Raw genomic sequence first — 14,791 nt, forward strand, 5'->3', positions numbered from 1 at the left:
TTTTTAAGAGTGTAAAGAAGTCCTGGGACCAAAATGTTTGAGGACTGCTGATAAATATATATTTTTAAAAGTCTTTTTTAAAATGTGATTCCAGTACATAAATAAGTGATTGATTGAAGCCAGGATGGGGAGCTCAGAACCCTGACAAGCTGCCTTCTCCCGGCCCCTAGAGAGCAAAGAAGAGCCCTGGGGCTCTGCACAGCTCCATGGTATGGAAATCACAGCTTTAGTCTGACACTGGCATTTTGCAGATGAGGAAACCTGATCCCATAGAGACAGAGTGACTTAACTAAGTCTCCTGACCCTAGGGATTGCTTCTGCGTTTTTCTCCCTCAAAGGAAAACAGCATAGAATATCCCTACCAGTGGATCTAACGCCTGTGATGGGGAGGGCCTTGGTCATCAGAATTTTGCAGTCAGAAAGCTTCTCCTTGAGCAACTTATGGCAACCAGGACCAGCTTCCACCAATATATCCTTGATGGTAACATAACATATTTCTTAAATATCAAGTATTGCTTTCAGCCTTCCTGAGTTGATTAGAGAGTTGACAAGTTTTGATCCAAGGATTCCCACGGTTGCTTTTCCATGTTTCACTAGTTTCCTAGTTAGATCAGGCCCTTATCCAAAAGCCCCTTATTGTGATAAGTAGAACATTAAGCCAATTGAACAATATTGTTTATCTGAATCCTTATGCAGATGCTGACACATAAGTGGCTTCCTGATATATAAGAAAAGAAAAAGACATAGGGAAGAAGACACATTCTTTTCAAACACACTCATTTTCAACTTGTTTTCAACTAACACTAAAAGTAGATATCTCTGTAGAACAATAACGTATAATTGCTTTATGCCAAATTTTAGCCCTCTAGTGTTTTAGCCAATAGTGTTGCAACTCATATTTTTGCCAGAATTGATATTTTACTAAATATAGCAACTGCTATGAGAAATAAAGCAACAGTCCAAGTACACTCTTCCATAAACCTACATCTTAGGAACGACTCACTGCAGAGATGTACAGAGAAGGGTAGGTAATCATAAATCAGATCGTCCCATCAGTGGATTAGACCACAGGTGCTCCGATGCCGAAGAAAACCAGAAAGACAAACTCACAAGCATTTATTGAACAAGAATAATCCTTAACCTCAAACAGGGATTACTCATGGTCCAAACATTCAAAATCTCTTGCAAATTCACTTGTTTTATTTGTCTATGACATATAAATTGCATGTGTTTGTGTGAACTGTGGCTTTATACACTAGGCACAAAGTAGAGAAATAAGATTTATGCATTTCAAAGCACATACTACTGAGAAAAATAACTATTTTTTATATCCAAACTTCTTCATTCACCTTAAATCTCATCCTGTCCTCTTTTCCTGTATGTTAAGGATTCCCCCAGCCCCTCTTCTCTCTTTCAAGTGAGTTTCTTCTTTTCTCCTCCCCACAAGGTTGCTATTCCTGGTAATTTTACATTATGTTCTAAATTATGATCAGTTTTATCACAGTCTTGTGTTGATTCTGATTTTTCCTGCCTACCTTTCCTTACAATTGCCTTTTCTTCCCTGTAAATCATGCTCTTAGAATATTGTTCCCTTCTACTCATTACCAACTAGCTGATGTTCTTTCTGGATACTTTCTTGAGGTGCTGATTAGCTTCAAGACTTGGAACTTTCATGGTGAAATTTTACTTGTATATCTAGCAAGAGAGTGGGGCCCATTCCATGATTATACACACATACATACTGCACACACACCCCAGTTCATCTTCAGTAAATGTCATATGGTGAACCATTGGTACCATACTAATCACATAGAGACATTAAGATAACTCATAGATTTTTCCACACCTCGCTACTGTCTATCCCACATGAGCTAAAATTTAACCTTTAGGATTCACAGACAAAACATATAACAAAATTAATAAAATATTTCACCCACAGTGGGCATGAACCAATTAGCAACACACAATTTTATGAGTATGAAGTATAAGTAGTTTCAAAGTCATTCATAGTTAGGATCTTGCTCTAAAAATTCACAAAGTGCTTCTCCATGTCAAGGAAATGAAATTATGTAGGCTGATGTTTCTGTCGGTCACATCAATGCTTAACACCTATAGGGAACCAAAGGAAAAACATTGGGCATCTGCTCTTGAAATTTCCTGCACACAAATAAATCCGGTACAAGTCAATGGTCCATATAGCCTCCTAATACTTTCACATTTTATTGCCTAGATAACAGACTGCCCTCCAATTTTTAAGTGAGGAGGGTACTTCCTAACTTCTTAGGATACAAAGATTATTCAGTGATAGGCACAGGCCTCTGTAATAAATAACACAATACATAACCACTGCAGAGAAACAACTGCACAGAAAAACTGGAGAGAATGCCACTTTTCCCATTCTTCCAAAGTGTTGATTTTCTTTGAAGCCATCTTTTTATTTCCTCCTCCTATTTCCTCATAGCACCCCAATGATTGCGCAGTAAGAGTTCAATAGTCCTGCTTTTTAGTAAGGAAATACTTTCCAGAAGGTTTCACTGTGTGTGCAGGCATTAGCTTGTATGTCAGCCCATGAGTTGGTCAGCAAGAGAACTGGGCAAAGTCTTTTAGGCGTTCTTGGCAATGTTGGGAAAGCTGACTGATAAGAAAACCACAAGCATGAGGAAATGAAAACTGAAAGAAAACTTTTGTTTCAGGCCTAAGTAATCAGGAAGAATTAAGAAGAAAAATAGTTCAGGAAAAAGCAAAAAGTAAGTACACGAGGAAGAAAAGGTCCCATTTACTACCAGGAGGATAAGTATTGAGATCACTATACTGCGTTAATCCCGAGGTGCGGATTTTTCACATACTTAGCATTCATGAGACCAGAATGTATCATGTAACCAACAGCCTTAGAGTTACAGTGAGCCAGGGAGTGCTCATGACGTAATTGTTATCATCTGTGACTGTGTGAACTCCAGTGCTATTACCGGTATTGTGAATGGATGGACTGCAAAACCATTTAAGGATTATTTTAGGAAGGAATATGCAATAAAATCAAGAAAGTACTAGAGAGAAAATCTCATAGACAATAGTGGAAGAATTTTTATGAAATGCTAAAGCACCAACACCCCTGGTAGTACAGAGGAAACAGATTTGTAGCACATATCTTTCTTTTAAACAATAATAAATAAAATAATAAACTATTTAAATAATAAAATAAAAATATTTGAATGCAAATTCCTAACACAAAGAAAACAGAGGGATTCCTGAAGGGCTTTGCAGGAGAGGGTGTCCCCTGGAGAGGAAACAATCAGGCACTGCACTAGGCACATTAGGGCTGGGAAACACCATCCGAGCTTCTCACTGGTCACAAACCTGGGTGGTGGAGTTGCTGTTGAAGGGGGGTGTTATGACCGTGCCGCTCACAGAGATGCTGACGCTGGTGATGGGGACGCTGCCCACTCCCCAGATTTCAAAGTAGCCCAGTTTCAAAGGGTTTGTATCGACAATGTAATTGTTGAAAATTACATGACTCTGCAGTGTATTCTGTCAAATTGGAGATAAATGAAACCATGGGGGAAAAAATAGCAGAATTAGTTCACATTTTTCCCAACCTCTTTTTAGGAACAAATGTAGATCATGCAGTAAGAAAATTGCAGCATCACCGTCTTATGCTTTTGGATGATGGGGACCGTGATTTCAACACTCTCCTATTGCCAACTACCATCCACTTTGCACTGACAAGCACCTGCAGGATCTCTAGTAAGAGACACAAATTGCCCTGAACTCTATAAGAGACAAAAATCTCAACTATCAAGAAATTTGTATTCTATAGGTGGAGAAGGCACAAAATGTGCAGACCATTCCAAGGCAACTTAGGAAAAAGGGGTAGATAACATAGGAACTATCCATCTATGAAATGATAAACTGGAATAACACTCCTTACTGAGGAGATGTGAATAGGTTTATTCTGGGAGCATATTAAATCCTCATCTGAAGTCTGGCAGAATGTAAGGATGTGAATTACCAAGATGAGCAATGAAGGAGTTCTAGGTGGTGTTTTACGCCCTTACGATATTCAGCATCCTACTAAACCAGTAGAACTCTATTCTCCCCTCATAGTATCACTCACACTCACCTGGCTGGCAGAAAAGTTAGCCAAGTAATAGAGTCCTTTTCCATAGGTATCTGCAAACAAACAATAAGATAAACAAGGGCTGGACCTATATAGAGCCTACTTGTCTTGGTTGAGATTATTTTTGTTTGTTTTTATTTTATTTTTCTTCTCTAATGAGTTCCATTTTGTAATTTAAGTCCTCTTCCTGGAGATTAATCACTCTTCAACAAATTTCAGTTTACATAAAATGTTTTAAATGAATGTGTATAGATACAGCTGTCTGACAAGTCACCTCATATGACACAGGTTCCTAACAACACTCTGAAGCCACTTCTCTTCCTTGTGGTCTACCATTCCAGCACTGTCCTAGTTGCCTCAAAATCCCCAGATTGCTTTTGCTAGCTCTACACGTCTGTGCACACACATGGATACACACACATATACAAACACAAGTCTTGGTAGGTTTACTTTGAGAGGTGTTTGTTAGTCAATTTTTAAAATGTGATTTCCAGAGAACAAATAACACTAAAGGAAAGCTTTCTTTGTCCTTTATCCTTAGTGTACACCACAGGCCCGGAGAGAATATGAAGTGCAGCATATCCAGGGAAGGTGGACTGATCAGGAGGTCTGTTTCAGGTATTCCCACCCTATCCCCTACCCTCACGGCTTTCTCGCTCTTCCCCATGTGCCAGCCTTTTTCTAATTTACTCACCACTCAATCAGTAGCCATTGAATGGCTACCCTCTAGAACTGTGCTGTCCAAGACAGGAGTTGTTGGCAAAATTGAGCTGTTTAAGTTAATTAAAATTGAACAAAATTAAAAATTCAGTTCCTCAGATGCACTTGTCAGATCTCAAGTGCTCGATAGCCACCTATGCCTGGTAGCTGCCATACTTGACGGCAGAAGATATAGAACATTTCCTTCACTGCAAAACATTTTGCAGTGCAGCACTGGCTAGAAATAACAAATGGTGCTTGAGCCATCTTCCTGAGAGTCTACCAATTCCTGTGAACTCCTCATGGAAAATTTCCGAAATAAATAACACAACTGAGAGAGGCATCATCCCTTTTACTGGGACAGTTAGCCATGTAATTAGGGAATGTGCTCTTGACCATAAATCATAGGAAAGTTTACCTCAGCTGGCTACAATAAACTCTCCCTACAGCTCCCATTCCTCTGCCTTCAACAATGGATTAGGGCAATTGAGTAATGGTGAGAGAGTCAGGACTAAGCTTCATTTATGAGGCACTGGAACATGTACAGTATGGAATATACACTTGAAGTAACAAATGACTATATTTAAAAATGCAAAATTTTTTCACATGCAAAAGGCTTTTAAAAGTGGGCCTATAAGACACCCAGGAATGTAGTCGATGATATTGGCATGAATCCCAGGCAACCCCTACTCACCAATGCTTTGCCCATCATCCCAGAAGAGCCAGCCCTCAGCAGTGTCCTCACCATCCAAGGCAACCTTGAAGCCTATGAAATTCTGGCGGCTGCAATGAGTTGGGAGAAAGGCATTAGCTAAAAGCAAACCCACAGCTGCAAACTGAGGGTTTTCACAAAAATGTAAAGGTGCAAAACAAAGTGCTTCATGGGATAAAAACCAGGTATTCAGATTCAAGAGACTTGTGACCTAGTTCTACTTCTGTCTGCAGCTAGCCACAGGACTTCATGTCATGAATGAATTAGTGCATCAGTCAGAGGGAATACTTCTTTAAGGCTCTTAAAGACAGCACAACCAAACTTACCTGGTTCTTTTTTCCCCCTTTACAAGGAAAATCCTGATGCTGAAATCTCCATGTACATAGTGAGTTCTATTTTCAAATGTCCTAAGTTCTTCAGTTTTGTTTTTTTTTTTTGAATCTTTGGAATCAAATGAGTAGGGAGTCTAAGAATTTGAGGATTGATATTCAACAGACATGGATTTTAGTCTCTGGTCATCTATTTACCAGCTGTGTGACTCTGAGTAAATCACTTAGCCTCTGTGCTCATCTGTGAAATGGGTATAATAACAGTAACTACCTCACAGAATTTATTTTCTCCTTTTACTAAGGAAAAATAGTTAACCTCCCAATAGAAATACCCATATCCATACAGTTCTAGGCACAGAGAAAGCATTCGCTTGATATTAGCTATTATTAATTATTATACAAACTTAGATCCAGAATTTTAAAATCTCATATATGAGGAATCTCGGCCTCAGGCATCACTTGTGATATGGCTGAAACAACTTTTCTTAGGAAAGTTGATTAGATCTGATACTCTTTTAAAACCATCATGAGTCATGGTTGCTCCTATTTTGACTTCCATTTCAAAGGTCGCTTCTTAGACCTGGCATCTCACTGTGCACTTAGATCCAAAATAGTTAATAACAGTTTGAAGAATGCAGAGTTTTAAAAAGGTTAACACACAAACCAGCAAACAAACAAAAGACAAGTGTTTGGTAAAACTGACTTGGGGCTTGAGAGTGGTGCTTACACATTGGTAGGCGTCATTACAACTTGGTGAGCCAACTGGTATGTAAGGGGGAACCCCAGTCCCAGCGTTCACCTTAAGTGGGTGTTCAGTGCAGGCTCTTGCCAGGGCAGGATGTAGCCCCCACGGACGTGAAGATTAATATGGTCCAGAGGGGCTGGCAAGGTCTTCCACTCTCCCCTTGCATTAATATCCACGCCCTGTGGGCCAGAAGAAGGTAAGAGAGGAAGAGGGAGAAGACACACACCTCCCTGGACAAAGCGTTTGGCCAGACATCTCGCCCAGCCCTCTGAACTTGCTGCCTGTTCATCACCCTTCAGCACACACCTGTTATTACACCTGCTGCGTTCACCCCGGGGCTGTGTGAAGTCTTGCACTGCTGCTGTCGTGTCTTGTTAGGGCCCCTGCCTTTGAGGTTCCTACATGTACACACTACATGAGGTCCTAGCATGGATCACAGCCCAGCCTGACTCCACAACCTGTTTCTGTGTCACAGAGCACTGTCACAGGAAGCTAAACAATCCTTCCATTCACTTCTCATTGCTCCTGACCCACTCCCCACAACAGCATTTCTAGACCTTCTCTTTCACTAAGGGCCCACCTAGTCTCCAGCTACCCCTGCTGCCCTCACCCCACCCTACCTACTTAACTAACACGTTTCACTCCAACTGCACAGGAAAGATCGCAGTGAGCTGACTTACTTCATAAACCCTTACCTGTGACTTCACGCGTCTGCCTTTATGTTTGACATCTTTATCTTGCCTCGTGTGTGAAAGGAGGAGGTGTTCTCTCACCCAAATCATAAACCTCAAATCCTAAGGAACCATCCTTCCATCCTTCCACATTTTCTCAACTCGAGCAGGGCTTCTCAGTCTCAGCACTACTGACATTCTGGGCCAGATCATTTTTTGTTGTGGGGGTACCCTGTGCTTTTTGATAGTTAGCAGAATCCTCAGTGCCTACCCGCCAGATGCCAGTAGCATTCCCCAAGAATTAAACCCTGAGTAGTCTGTGTCCCTGCAAGAGAATCCCACCCTGAAGTTGGTGTGGAAGAACCTGCTTTCCCAGCTGAGTCCCCGGGCTCACACTAGCTCGCAAACTATGCAACAGGAGATTTTATTAGGTTCTTCATTCCTAAATGCACTTGTACTGCTTAGACTCACAGGGTTGGGCCCGACCCTCTGTGTGTGTTTTGCACAGTGCCTAATAATTTGTTTACTTTAGGTAGTTATATGTAACAACTCTTCTTTGAGCATCTGTGCTATAGAAGGAGATATTTAATAAAAAGGCATGAAAAGGCCTGCACACTTATGAAGTTACAGAAGACAAGGATATAAACCAAAACTATACTTTATAGCACAATCTTAAGTGCCTACTAGTGTTTGCCTTTATACACCACTGTGAATAGTGGTGGCATAAGGAAAGATAAAAACTAACAAGTAAAGAATACCCATGAGAAGCCAGCCACTCAGTGAGATGCTTTGTGTGTTCTTTAACAACATTTCCATGAGGGAAGTGGTCTTACCCCATTGGGAGGTGAGAAAACTGAGGCTACAAAGTCTAAAGTGACTTGTGCAAGACCACATAGCTGGTGGGTTACAGAGACAGCATTTGACCTGAGGTCTATTGCATCTAAAGCTTTTGCACTCTCATTTTTCCAGGTTGTCTAAACATTCAGAAAAACTTACCGTGTAGTAATCGTACCAGCGAGCTCTAGGGAAGTAAGCAGTGACGGTTCTGGCATTCTAAAATTAAACACAAACAATGCTTGACAGTGGACATGACACTGTTATTGAGGACAGAGGAACCACACTGATTGGGAAAGAGGTTAAAATGATAGTGGGCCTTGGGCCCACTTGCATCACCTCTCTAGAGGTCAGCAATGCTGGGGAAGCCTTCCTTCCCATCTATACCCTTTCAAACGGGAGATTTGCCTACTCAAAACAAGTGGCTTCTATAAAGCCCTTTGAAATCCAGGACCTCAGAGAAAAAAAAAATCACCATTTGCTTACTGACTTACCTTGTACCCTCTCTAAAGAGATAAACAATTGAGGTTGGGTCTGGGGCAGAAGAAAATTTTGTAGGTACAATAAGATTTGGAGAGGGTGCAATTAGCTGGTATTTTAGTAAAAAGCCTAATCATCAACAGAAGTAAAGAAATGGTTTTTTGCTGCCTGGAGGAGCTCTTACAGCTGGAAGGGACTAGCTAGCCAGCAGCAGCAAGAGCACACATGGTGCTGCAGGCGAGTCTCCTGAAAAACTGTTTTACTGGTGCTAGAAGATTGTTTATACTACTGCCCCCACCAGACCCCATACTCCTTATTTCAGTTAACAGAGAGATGATTATATCTTCAAATATATTATAAGGTTTTTTTCTTCTTGATTGTCCTATGAACCAGAATTGTTAGGTTGATTCTAAAAACAAGGGCGGAGAGGCCCAGCACACCCAAGTAATGGACTTCAGCTCAGAAGGACAGGAAGAGACAGAGGAAGAATGAGAAGCCATGTCTTAGGATTCCCACCAGACCGGGCATTCTCCTCGCCCTGTGCACCCAGCCTCACAGCCGGGATGCTCTGCCCGTCAGAGGCCTCCATACTCACGAGCTCCAGGACAGGGCTGACCAGGAAGGCTGGGCCCAGCAGGAACTGACTGTCTATATCCCAGGTCACTTGGTCTGACACAAACCTGGAGAGGGAAAGGAAAGTGCCACAGTCAGAGCCTGAACAGGGCCCCAGACCAAGGCCCTGAAGAAACTCCTCAAGTTCAGATCCCAGTCAGAAATCCAGCTGCACCCTGAGCCATCTTTTGCTCTTTCCAAAGCCTGATCAGGAACACCCTGCTCCCACGCTCCGCATGTGATGTTCCTCAAACTTCAGACCAGGTTGCATTTAGATGTGTTCTCTCCTATAAAATACTTCCATATTTCTTAACCACGGCACATTTTAAATGCAAGCATGGTCCTTGTCCCTCAGCTCTGCCCTGGAATGGCTGTCTTTTGCGACCTGAGCTCACTTTGGCTTAGGTCCATATAACCAAATTTCTGCAAAAAAATAGATAGGCCTTTGCATAGCCAAATTAGAAAGAAATTACTCTGCACTGTATTGTATCATTTAAAAAAATATTCTCATTCAATAAATAGCCTTCTATCAATGACCTGTGGAATGTGTCAGTGTGCTAAAGGGAGTAATAAAGTGCAGTCTGTGCCTGAAGAGCTTATGTCAAGAGGCAATCATGGCTTTCATTTGGAAGAATTGTTTGCATCAAGTGCCATCCTGTAGAATGAAATAAATTATCCATCGATCATTGGGATCCTGGCTAGATACTCACTCATGGAGAAGAGGCCTCACAACAGTGATGCCCTCTGTGTGGGCCCTGTGCATCAAGGTATAGAGATATGGCAAAAGTGTGTATCTGGTCTCCAGGACACTTCTGGAAATTTCCACAAAGCTAGCATTCCAGGACACAGGGTCTTGTCTCTAAAGAAAAAAAAAAGGAGAGTGTTTAGAGCTCCTTCTGGGGGGAGCTAAGGGATTAAGATATTATTCCAAATGAAGATCACACACAGCTAAACAAAAGATAATTACAGATGAGACCCAAAGAATATTCTTAATAGAATGGAAAAACTCATTGAATCTCTCCCAGGATGGCTGATAAAATTTCCCCACGTAACATTCTTCTTGATATATGTTTGGTAAAATTCTGCCTAAATAAAACAAATAATCTAAATAACACAGAATAATACGGTGCATTGAGACACAAGGGTTTAATGATTTTGAAGATGTCCCCAGGAAATACAGACTGCATTAACTGTAGCTCAGAAATGGAAGTTGTTTCAAGGGACACAAACCACGTGAGGTAGGAGCTAATGTCCTACCCTGGTTCCAATGGTGTTGTGGTTCCTTGAGAAGGGGTAAAACGCCCCCAGTTGCATCCAGCGAACACACATCTCATACTCAGCATCTTGAAAGAACCCACAGATATCTGCTCCTGTCTGAAACAAAAGGAAATAAAACGAGCCTGTTGATGATTTTTGAAAGATGTTGCCATCTTCTTGGTGACTAAGAGGGAACCAAAGGACACTTACATAGGATATGCCAAAGAGGCTGAACTCCATCATGCCTGCAATGAGAAGCACAGCTGTGTCAGACGAGGCTCTTGTGACCTGCCTCCTCCCTCCTTCACCAAGGATCCTCCTTTCCCTGCCAGCAGAGGCCCCTGGGATGCGCCCACACACCGATGATAGACTTCTTCAGCTGGTCCCACGCAGCTGTGTTGTCTCCCAGCCAGTGTCCTGCCCAGCGGCCAGAAGTGGGGAATGTGGAGCGGGTGACAACAACCCCTCGCTGTCCTGTCACCTCCTGCACAGCTCTGTTGGAGGGGAACAAGGAGGGAAACTGAGGGCACAGCAGGGGAGGAAAGGCCACAGAGCTTCTTGTCCAAGAGCTCTTGCACTAGGGCACAGTGACAATGTTTGCTGTGTGATTGGAGGGAACATGGGAATCTGAGCCGTAATGAGGTCTCCACTAACCGATCCCAGATGATGCAGATGATGAGCTGTGCCTTTTCAGAGTGTTTTACAAAGAATTTCACCATGTAGCAAACTCACTGGAGTGCCCCAGAATGATAAGTAATCATTAAATCTTGCTATTGATTTGCTCAATACTTGGTTTTCTGTATTTGGGGAGGAAGAAGGTGAATCATTTTATAAGATTTTCCTTAGAATAATTTATATTATTCCTTGAGCTTGCAAAATGACACCGTGCTAATTCAATGGAATACTAGTTGACTCTCCAAAAAGTATGGCAAAAAGAAAATATCAACAGGTGATTCACTTTTGAAATAAAGGAGAGAGACGTCCAGTCCTCTGTGTTCCTTTTGCCTCTTGTAGCTAAAGCTATTATGGCACTAGCTGTACTTTGTGATATTTATTGGTGTCTCCATGTGTGTCTCCCTCACTAGGACCAATTCTTTTTCACTGGTGGTACATGCCTTATTTAAATCTGTCCTTCTAATCACAGAGCCTGGCTCCATGCTCAGTGGGTGCATGTTTGATAAATAAGAATTGCTACATAGTTGTAATTAAAATCTTCTTAACCCTTACAATGGGGAATGAAAGGAAAAGTAGGGTAGCTACATCAGTCACTGGCTGTCCCTGCAGGTTCTGCCAACTGGAGGAGGGAGACAGTGACTCACTCGTATGTGGGCCTGGTCTGGGACCAGCCATACAGGCTGTGCACGTCGTAGTGCCGCACTGCGGAGCCATCTGGCAGGATCTGCTGGCTCTCCATGCACAGGGTCTTGCTGCTCAGGCCACTGTCCCTGGACTCCAAATCTGAAAAGAAAAACCTGGGGATGTGAAAACCAGCTACTACCCTGTTTATCTCTGACCTCTCTTCAAGGGCTTGACTCTGGATCTTAAGACTAACCGATGTTTTCAATATCAAGTTCGCTGGAGAAAGCAGAGGTGTAGGAAAGAACACACAGTTGCCAAGCTCTGCATGACAGGCTCTGACCCGGGTCCTTAATATGTAAATTATTTCATGTAATTTGCATAATTCTAGGAAGAAGATAATTGTTACCTGCCCTTTACAGGAAACTAAGATTTGGAAACATCTGTGAAAGGTCACACAACTCATAGAGAGAATAATTTATGGAGCCAAGATATGAACACAAGTATAACTTCAAAGTCCACTAACTCCATGATAGGGGAAGCCACTACTTTCCACCCCTTGGTGGCATAACAAATTCCTGTGGAGGAATTAACATAAGCCTGAAAAACTAAGACATCTAGCTGTGTGAATCTTTTGAGGACATTACCATTGTTAAATGCTTTCTGGACAAATTCAAGAAATTCACCCAACGGGTCTAGTAACTTGCACACACACAACTGGGTAGAACACTTGAAGTGCTTTTGCCTACAGCCCCCAGTAAACCACAGCACCAATGAGGACATGCCCTGAGCTGTCAGGGCAAACCGCTGGCTGCTGGGCTCTTGCAGTGGTCATCTTCCTTCTAGCCATGGCTCTGCCAGCAGAGAAGGCCAAATCCTTACGTGGCATGTATGGTGGGAAGTTCAGAGTAGCGTTCCTGCAGCCTGGAGGAACTGCCCCATTCACAAAGCTTGAGGGTTCATTCATATCCTAGAAATGTCAAAGACAGACACAGCTTACTTTTAAAAATAACTATATCCTATCAATTCGGAGACAAGCAAGTAATGAATAAATCATTGAACATACAGTAACCCCTGTAGATGGTGGCCCTGGGGGTTTATCAAATCCTGTGAGACTTGGCTAGAAAGATCAATTAAACCCTACAGAATGATAGGCTAAAGGGTTAAAAAAAAGTCTTCCTCAGGGTGTAAGGCAACCAAAGTTCCAAGAAATTCCTAGTAATCGCCTCAGAGGTTTTACAGTAGGAAGTTGAGGCCAGGTACAAGGTGTGAGGAGTATGAGGTTATTCCACTCCCAGTTAGAGCAAGTGTCTGATATGTCCAAAGTCTCCCGTGGATGATGGTTATCCTCTTGACTAAAGGTCAGTGATGCATACGCTTGGGTACACAAAGGTAGACATTTACCTAGTGTGTGCGCACACACACACACACACACACACACACACACACACACACACAGACTTACAATCCACATGCCATCAAACTTCAGGCTTTTCTCTGGATTCCGTGGGTTCGTGTGTAGTTCTTCCATTTCCCTCTTCCACCACTTGACAGTTGAATTACGGAAAAAGTCTGGGAAGGCCACATAAGCTCGGTATTGCTATAAAAATGAAATATAATTTGTTCTGAATAAATATATTAGATAGAAAATAGGCACTTACTGAGAACTTAACTCATGCAATGACTTGTACTATTAATACATGATGATAGGTAGTCGGAACACAGCCTAAATAATGTTTTTTTGCTTATTAGAGAAACATAGAGTGCACAGAGAAAAAATTCGTGCAAATTTCCCACCTCCTCAGCATTTGGAAAATATCCATAGACTGCTTTCCTTTTCATATCAACATGAGTGGTAACAGTTAACACCCTGAAGTCACTAGCTCATGAATTATTAACAGATGCCCACTCTCAACTGCTATCCTGGCATTTCCTAAGCACTCCTCAAAGACAAAGCAGGAGCCAGGGAAAGAATGCAGACATCAGAGGTACTGTAAGAGGTGGGAAAGAAACGTCCAGGCAGGCCTCTCCTGGGTCATTCCCACTGGGAAAGGGGAGGAAGGGCTAGGATTACACTTTATGATGGTAGACTGACTAGTATGCATCTGTGTTTTCTACGGTTTCAGAATCACATGAAAACTGCAGTTGTGTGTGACATAAATTGGGAGGACTTAAAGAAGTTTCAACCTCCTCTTCTCTTCATCTTCCCTCAAATAATAAAAGCAATGTCTTTACTAACCTGAAAAATGGATTTAAGGTATAACTTCTTATTAATAACTACATTGTAAGATTTTTCAGAATATGGACCTTGTTTTATATTCTTCTGAGTGACCTTTATGTTCCCTACAGTGCTTAGCTTAGAAACTGACATAAAGTAAACACTCTCGGTGTTTAATTGTGGGTTCACACCACTCAGCAGCAGCAAATATCCATAAATCTCTATAAACTCCATGTTGCTTGTTATGGAAAGTATGGTCCTGTATGTCTCAGTAAATCGCTTCCTTAATGTTAATCACTGCATTTTAAGAGGTAAAGACCTAAGTAATGCTGGTGGGGAGGAAAGGAGAAACAACAGAAAGAGGATTAGGTCTAGGGGAGCTCCGATTCTTATACACAACAGACAAAAGACAAGTAGGAACTCGTATGTCTAGACTAAAGGCAAAAAAGGAACACATAGAAGAAAACAGAAACAGATCAGTATACAGAATCCAGCTGTCAGAGAAACGAGAGGGTAGTGAGCCACATCATTGGGAATCTTGAGGGAGGGGGGCATGCCGGGAATGCCTTTTGTTAGAAAATGAAGGTAGAAATCATGGAACCAGACAAAGACAACTTTTCACCAGAAACAGAGAGCTCCAGATCAGGCAGGGTTAGAAACAATGGCTGGGGTCGGGGATGGAGGGTTGCAATAAATAGAGTCAATATCAGCCACATCTGAGTCAGAATTGGATCCTGTGTGGAATACGTGTGGGAAATCTGTCCAACTGTTATTTATTAACCTCACTAAATTCTGCTCAGATGATCCTTACTCACGTAATGAAA

The 14,791-nt window shown here is 42.0% G+C and overlaps 1 protein-coding gene across 2 annotated transcripts in view; it reads right to left on the reverse strand.

The window, feature by feature from the left end:
• Positions 1 to 1,103: 1,103 nt before the first annotated feature.
• MGAM (maltase-glucoamylase) overlaps positions 1,104 to 14,791 on the reverse strand; it is an 82,645-nt gene continuing 68,957 nt past the window's right edge. For both annotated transcript variants that reach the window (XM_045564106.1, XM_045564107.1), the window contains 14 exons: positions 13,215 to 13,349; positions 12,632 to 12,719; positions 11,773 to 11,911; positions 10,814 to 10,947; positions 10,664 to 10,698; positions 10,454 to 10,570; positions 9,907 to 10,055; positions 9,180 to 9,264; positions 8,267 to 8,323; positions 6,654 to 6,778; positions 5,508 to 5,596; positions 4,118 to 4,167; positions 3,355 to 3,525; positions 1,104 to 2,109 (listed from right to left, as the gene is read on the reverse strand). In XM_045564106.1, the coding sequence (XP_045420062.1) occupies positions 2,032 to 2,109; positions 3,355 to 3,525; positions 4,118 to 4,167; positions 5,508 to 5,596; positions 6,654 to 6,778; positions 8,267 to 8,323; positions 9,180 to 9,264; positions 9,907 to 10,055; positions 10,454 to 10,570; positions 10,664 to 10,698; positions 10,814 to 10,947; positions 11,773 to 11,911; positions 12,632 to 12,719; positions 13,215 to 13,349 (1,452 nt within the window). In that variant the 3' untranslated portion in view covers positions 1,104 to 2,031. The remainder of the gene's footprint in view (positions 2,110 to 3,354; positions 3,526 to 4,117; positions 4,168 to 5,507; positions 5,597 to 6,653; positions 6,779 to 8,266; positions 8,324 to 9,179; positions 9,265 to 9,906; positions 10,056 to 10,453; positions 10,571 to 10,663; positions 10,699 to 10,813; positions 10,948 to 11,772; positions 11,912 to 12,631; positions 12,720 to 13,214; positions 13,350 to 14,791) is intronic.

This window comes from Lemur catta, chromosome 11, assembly GCF_020740605.2.
Source record: "Lemur catta isolate mLemCat1 chromosome 11, mLemCat1.pri, whole genome shotgun sequence".
In the NCBI taxonomy this organism is placed as follows: Eukaryota; Metazoa; Chordata; class Mammalia; order Primates; family Lemuridae; genus Lemur; species Lemur catta.